Source organism: Nannospalax galili, unplaced genomic scaffold (genome assembly GCF_000622305.1).
Source record: "Nannospalax galili isolate Female #2095 unplaced genomic scaffold, S.galili_v1.0 scaffold679, whole genome shotgun sequence".
NCBI lineage: Eukaryota > Metazoa > Chordata > Mammalia > Rodentia > Spalacidae > Nannospalax > Nannospalax galili.
The window spans coordinates 261,901-269,354 of NW_008343462.1; the positions used below are offsets into that span (position 1 = coordinate 261,901).

A 7,454-nucleotide genomic window follows, 5' to 3' on the forward strand; every position below is an offset into this window, starting at 1 on the left:
ATGGAAGACCAAGAAGGTGACACCACAGGACAAACCACATTCTTCTAAGAGCAAATGGCCCGATGGAGGAGCTGCTCTGTGGTGGGGCCTGGCAGGAGCATCTTAGATTCTGACTCAGGTGGTTCTAGACCACAGAGGACACTGAGCCAGGCCACTGAAGTGTTAAGTGCAGTATGTGAGCAACACTTGTGTCTGTGATAGAACACAAGACTTCTGGGATCAATTTTAGGTGTCCCTCCCAGGAAAGAAGCCGTGTGTAGGTGCCATGTGTGTCCTGTGGTTGGAGGAGGTGGCAGAGGTGCCCCCTGTAGCAACGGAAGCACCAACAAATGGACGTTCTACAGCATTCTCTGCACTTTTGCGCTTATTTCAAAATTCCTAAGGAAAGGTTTAAGAAAAGCTGTTCCTTATCTAGAAGGAAATGTAAATACACTAATATCAGAAGTCGTACATGGTAAAGAAACATGGCCCGAACTCGCCTGTGTCCTTATTTTCAGGCAGTATGTCCAGCAACTAGGCCATAAGACCATTGCTCTCGACTGTTCAGAGCCGCCGGATGACCAGGGCCTAGGACAGAGGCCTCAAGAACACGGAGTACCTAACTCACTTCCACTTAAAACACTTGTTTAGCCCTCACCAGGCTCCATCGCATGGGGACTGCTCCCCAGAGTCCTGTCCTGGGGCCCTAGCACTTAGGCAGAGATCGGGGTGGGAGGTAGAGGGAAGGCGACAAAGGGGAGGCAGACTCCAGTCCCCAAAGGCCCGGCCTGCCGTGTAGGGATCCAGCAGTGCTGACCCCAGGGAGAAGCAGCCCTGTTCCCTTGCTCTGCCCAGTCAAGTGCCTCCTCACCGTAGACTCTGTCAAGCCACCCACGGACACGGCCAGCCCCAGCAGGACATGGTATCGGTAGGTGGGCAGCCCCAGGAGCTGGGTGATGAGAGGGAAGGCCTGGGACGGTGCATTCCAGTTCACGGAGGCCACATCAGACCTGCAAGAGAGCAAGTTCCTCAAGGCCATGCTCAGACAGGCTACAAGGGGGTCCATACGCCAATAGTACCTGGGAAACAGACTTTCCAGTTCTCTTCGGTGGGGCACATGGGGGATGGGAGGGCTGTCAAAGTGCAGGAGAGTCAGGAACACATGGGCAGCATGAGCACGGAACCGATCAATCTTCTCACTTGCCTGCTGGGCGACGCAACACATGATGCGCTCGCAGCTGCAAACCAAGGGCACAGGTATTAGGCCAGCCTGAGGATGTGTGGGCGTCTCACTGTCGGCAGCTGCTTAAGCCACCTCAGGATGGGCGTGACAGTGTCCTGCCTATCACATCTTAAGAAACACAGAGTAGGTGCATGCGAATGCTGACGTTCTCTTGGGGCAAGAGGAGTAGGAACCAACAGTAGACAAGTGGGCAAAGAGCAGGAAGGAGGGAGGGAGGGAGCAGCCAGGCTGAGAAAGGGCAGGCACAGAGCCAGCAGGACCCAAGGCCTCAACAGGGTGACAGAGGGGGCCAAGACCACAGCAAGGAGCCAGTATCCACAGTCTATGGCAGCTCAGGATAGAGGTCAGAGAAGCTGGTCTGAGAAGGCGTGGAGGCCCCAGGACTACTCCAGATGGCCTCCTGAGAGACTCACATATGGGCCTCGATCAGCATTGGCTCTGTCCGTGCCAGCAGCAGTGTCAAGTCCATCAGACTGGTCATGGCAGCCTCACGGACCCTGTGGACAAGGCGACGCAGGAAAGTCAATCTAGGATAGAGATGCCCAGCCCTGGTTCCACCAACCACACCCACTGGGTCTTGTAAGAAGTCTTTGCATGCCCATGTGGGAAAAATGGTTCCAAGATACCCACTGACCCACACAGGCTTGGCTCCAAGAGGCCCAAACATAGGGCAAGTTTCAGAGATTACAGAAATCCCACTTCAGTGGAAACAGTCAGTAAAACCCAACACTAGCAGCTGGCAGCTTCACCAAATCCCATGTTTAATACCTGAAGAGAGACTGGACGAGTCCCAGCAAAGCCCGTGACACATGTGCACACACCATCTCAGACTGTAATTCCCACAGCCCCCTCCATGCAAAGCCTGCCTCCTGCAGTGTCTCCCTGTAGTAGGCTGGAGCTTCCTGGTTCTCACTGAACACGCTCACAGAAAGAAACTGACAGTCATAGCCTTCCCAGACCTTTCCTGATAAACATAGATGACCTTAGTTCATAGCAAAGAAAAAAATACTGGTCTAACTCCAGGGCAAAGGCAGCCTTTTAAACTTGGGATACAGGCACATTCAGCAGGGTCAGGAAACCGAAGTCAGAAAGCTGCAGACCTGGGATCCCTATCCCGCTGAAGCTTTGTACAGATCCTGTACCGGGTTCCCACTGTGAGGCCATACAGGCCCTGCCAAGAGGAAACTCAGACACAAGCAGAGGTCAGGGCTCCAGGGGGCTCTCATAGCCACGAGGGTTGTAGACACAAAGCGTGGGGTCATGGGTGCACATGGGACAAGGGACACAGGGGTGGTAGTCTGCAAAGTAGGCTGAGGGATAGAGGGGCGCACATTTATGAAGTATGCCAAAGGAAATGGGCTGTACATCTGCAAAAAGTGCCAGAAATATGGGTGTATGTGTGCAAAGTGTGCTGAGGGACACGGGCATGCTGTCAACAGGCCAAGAGACACGAGGGACTCTGCAAGAACCAGGGTTCAGGAGTATATGACTGCAAAGCTCAGTTGGACACTGCCCTCATGCTGCCTGCCCCTGTGAGCTGTGATACACAGGGTGAGCTACAGAAAACATGGCAGAAAGCAACCGCAGGGAGAAACGGACTGAGCACACAGACAGGAGGAGATACCGGGCCCTGACCCCAGAGGACCCCCGTAATAGCCACACCCCTAAACCCAACATGCCCAGCAGTCTTGAGCTGAGTCTTGGGAGCCAGGGGCATGGAATGCAGCCATTGTCCCAGAGCCGAGGCCACCACCACCAGGTCTATACAGATCCGGCACTGCTCTCTGGGAAGCCTCTCTGCTCTCTGCGACTTGGTCAATTCTGGTCCTATCTGGCTGGCCACTGACATCGCCTAATAGAAGAAAACCGCAAAAGTGCAAAGCCCTGCAATTCAACTATAACTTAGGAGAGCCAATTAAAAACTGTCACAAATGCCTAAAACATAACAAATACAAAATAATACAAAGAAAAACAACAGAAATAAACCCATCAATGAGATAGCAGCAAATGTGAAGAGTTCTTACAATAACTGTATCTGAAGAAAATAGATTAAGGTAAGTGTAAAGAGAATTCCAAAGAAAACTGACACCTCTGAGACAGGCCTGGGGCACCCCTGAATTATAAAGCAGGGTTTAAAGATGAGCCCTGACTGCAGGTGATTCTGCACCGACCCACGGGAGCAGAATCCTGGCGGCCCATCCTCTGCAGATCCAGCTAAGACAGGACACTACAAGGGGCAGAGCCAAGGCCTGGGCCCTGGACAAGGCGCCATGCTTTCTGTGCTGCTCTGAGGGCAGCCTCAGTGGTCAGGCAGATGGCAAAGAAACTCACTACTGTATAGCTATTTACTCCAAATTGAAATTGCTTTTGGAGGGAGGAGGGAGGCTCATAAGACTCAGAAAGCTATCAAAACTTAGAAGGCTCAAGAAAATAATGAAACAAAGCTCAGAACATTACAAGATTCGCAGCCCCACCCCCCCACCCCCACCATCCCAGGTTAGAAAAGCAGTAAAAATTTCTGGGAAAAGAGTCTCCAGCAGGCAGAAGGTTCCAAGGATGCAGGTCTCTGAGTTGTCACTTCTACTGGGGTGGGCTTTCCAGTGATACAGCTGCCTCTGAGTCAGCTCTGCTCCTATAAGTGACCCCAACAAACTTACTGGTTCTCTAAGCTAGACTTGGGTGGAGCTGTTTCTTTGGTCTGCAGTCCTTGTCCTACTTGGGTTTGTTCACATCTCCCAAGGAACAGACAGCACAACCGGTTTTCTATTTTGAACTGCAAGGAAGCCAGATCAACCAGGTCGTTAGAGTGAAGAGAAGGATGCCCAGGACCTGCCCACATCTATCACAGGCCAGTTACTAGCCTCAGCTCAGGCCACTGCCTGCTGTGATGCCTGTGATACAGGTCTGCACAACTAAACAAGGTCCAGGGCACCCCAGCACCACACTGACATGCCAGGACCAAGAAAATAGATCCTTCTCAAGTGACACAGCTAAGCCCAGAGATCCCTGGCAAGACAAAATGGCTGCTGTCTGAGCCAGTGAGCCCGAGGTCACATCAAAGGAGCCACACCTCATGAACACTGTGCTATAGGGCACTACAGGAAAGTAGTCAAGTGGGGAAGTCTGCAGCTGTGCCAGGGGAGAGGCAAAGTAGGAAACAGCCACATCAACGCCTCTATTCTTCTAGGCTCTAACGAGACAGGTCAGCCGTAGGGAGACCTGCCTGTGTCCACATGGACACATATAGACAACTCTGTCCAGAACAGTCCGATGGCCCTGAAGGGAGTGGGTGATCTTTTGCCCAAGGAGGAGGGAGATGTTCCCAGAGAAGGAGAATACAGGGAATGCCAGCAAAGAAACTGTGACGACCCAGCGCAAACTCAATGATCAGTACAGCACGGAACTGAAATGTTTATTACGTGAACTTAACAGGAGAAACGGAAAAACATCAGTGAGCAGAGCACAGGTTAACAGAATTCATACATCCAACAACAAAGGGACCTTCAGGACCTCTCTGGCATGTGGCAAGTTCCTAGAGCCCCAGAATCCAAGGACATGGGGGAATCTGCAGTGATCTGTAAAAGGGTGACCAGCTGGGCAACAAGATCAAAGAAAAGAAAACTGGCTGGGTACCCCAAACGAGAGGAAGGGAAGATGGTAGGCAGGAAAAGCACGCTTAAAAAAAATAATGGAAGCCAGACATGATAGCCCACGCCTTTAACCCCAGCACTTGGGAGGCAGAGGCAGGTGGATCTCTGTGAGTTCAAGGCCAGCCTGGTCTACATAGCGAGTTCCAAGACAGCTGGGGCTACAGGGAGACCCTGTCTCAAAAAGACAAAAAAACAAACAAACAAAGGAGTTCTATTCAGCAGTAAAGAAAGATGAAATCATGAAATTTGCATGTAAATGGATGGATCTAGAAACTGTTATACTAAGAGAAGTTAACACAGACTCAGAAAAACAAACGACGTGTGTTCTCCCTCATATGTGGCTCCTAGCACCAAATCCTTTTAAATTCCAAGTCCTTTTAGTAAGATGATGCTGTACAGCAGTCTCTACTGCATGAAATAACTACCTTCATCACGACTTCAGCTGTGCCTGATCACTAAACATCGTCACAGTTGGGCTTGTTGATGGTTATACTCATTCATTAAAGGAGCAGGCACCCCTGGACTGCCAGGCACCACTGGAATGCCACTCTTCCCAGCCAGCTGTATGTAATTTAGCCCTAATCATACACAGTCTCCTGGATTTGGGGAGGGCTAAAGCATACAATCTGGGGAAGGCTAGGAAGAGTAGGCATGACCCATCCTTGGTAAGGCATAACCTCAGGTCATACATACACCTCAGCAACCCCTCAGTTATCTTTGTAAGTAAGCTCACTAAATTCATTGGTTCCCCAGTAAAACCTTAATCAAACATTGGTTTGACACTAGAACCTTAAAAGGGAATAAGCATTGCTTAGTATCCCCAGGAAAAGAATTCTCGCAACAGATGGAAATTTTATTTGCTAATGCTATTATGTCTCATAATTATTAAAAAAAAAAAAAAAGGAAAATGAGAATGTAGATGTTAAAAGAATATAGGAATGGAGATATTTTCCAAAATAGAAAAAATGAGAAAGCCTAAGCAAGTGATGAAGGTCTGTGTAGGTTTGTTATGACACATAAAGGACAAGACAAAAATAATAGACACATAATCTTAAAATTTCTAAGGTCATAGTTTAGTCAACTAGTTTAAGAAACAAAATATATATCTAGCCAAGATTTATCTGAGAAGACCTGGTTTTTTATCTAAGCTTTATCTATATAGCACATGGTAATTAAAAGTACCAGACTGGTGGAACTAAACTTCTTGGATGTTCAACAGCCATACTTTGAGGCCTATACTAATCTGGTCAGAGGGACAGAAAGGACAGTTTTTGCCCCTTGCCCTCCAAGGTCGACTAAGTTCCAGGGGATTATGGAACATTTCTTAAAATGTCCTGTAACTGTGGTGAGTCACCTGTCCTCTGCCACGGAGACCCCCACCAGATGGACTTGAACCAGTGTCCAGTCTACAAAGAGGAGGGTCAACTCAGAGGAAACATCTCATCCATGCTTCCAAGTGAAGCCAGCCATGGTCGAGCAGGACCTTTGACTTATCTTCACATAGATGGAACTGTTGTAAAAGAAAGGAGCCAGGAGCTCCTCCCAAGCCCATGTGACCCCTGAGGAAAAGATCCTCAAATGACTTTAAGTGTAAAAATAAATTGATTTATTTGGGCCAACTGTATGGTCTTAAACACCCACAAGGAAAGTATAACCAAAGATTAAAGGGGCCAATATAATTCTTTAAGAGTCCATATGTATAGGGCTTAAGTCCATATAAAAAGTTTAGACAATTATTTCTCATTGGTGATTTTGTTCCTAACCAGAAAGTGCTGCTCAGATGTAAGACTTCAAATCTTGGTCTGTAGTGCCCACCTGTAGCTAAGGGAGACAACCCACTATTGTTCTAAAATGTTGGATAAATTTGTTTTCTCCCCTATCTAGAAGCCTTTGAGAGGGAACTGACAGATTCTAACCACTCCAACAGCTACCAAAATGCCTAAAAGCAAATCCTGAATCCATCAATCTTGAGACCAGCCTTGGCAGACAAAAGAAAAATGAGGAGGAACCCAATAGAGGGATGCTTTTGGAAGCTCTCATGAAGAAATTCCAATGGACTCTGATATGAACATTTGAAATTTGCCCAGTTCTGACATTTTTCTGGTTCTCTGTCTAGAACTTATAATGCTAACTACTCTTACCTTTACTTCTCCTTCACATCCCCTATTCATCAGTTAAGGACTTTCTTTTCTCCCTACACATAAGAGTTATGCAATCTGGGAGTCTTTTAGCTAGACCCACTGAAGGGGTACCCCAAATGCCTCACATTGAGTCCCGGTTCAGCATGGAAGAAGCCAGAGCGGTCTGCAATTTGGGTAACCTCTTCAGAGGATGGTGTGATAAGAACAGGAGGTAGGAACTGGCTAGGCAGTTAGGGTAAAAAGACCCCCCCAAAAAAGTAGCCAGTTTCTTGGCTAAAAGTCAAAATGTCCTTGGGCCTCTTAGCAACACTCGGTTCCAAAGGCCAAAAATGACAAAAGTATTTGGGAACTTGTATCTAATCCCTAAAAGATTTTTTACCTCTTCAAAAGGGTAATGTAGCAAAAAGCCCCATTCTAAAAAAGAAGGAAGGAAGGGAGGGA

At 48.2% G+C, this 7,454-nt stretch overlaps 1 protein-coding gene across 1 annotated transcript in view; it reads right to left on the bottom strand.

Annotated features, from left to right (window-relative positions):
- Tbcd (tubulin folding cofactor D) overlaps nucleotides 1–7,454 on the bottom strand; it is a 191,184-nt gene that overhangs the window by 12,661 nt on the left and 171,069 nt on the right. Inside the window, exons 30-32 of the mRNA XM_008839647.3 lie at nucleotides 1,636–1,719; nucleotides 1,059–1,217; nucleotides 851–989 (exon numbers count right to left, since the gene is read on the bottom strand). Of these exons, the coding sequence (XP_008837869.1) occupies nucleotides 851–989; nucleotides 1,059–1,217; nucleotides 1,636–1,719 (382 nt within the window). The remainder of the gene's footprint in view (nucleotides 1–850; nucleotides 990–1,058; nucleotides 1,218–1,635; nucleotides 1,720–7,454) is intronic.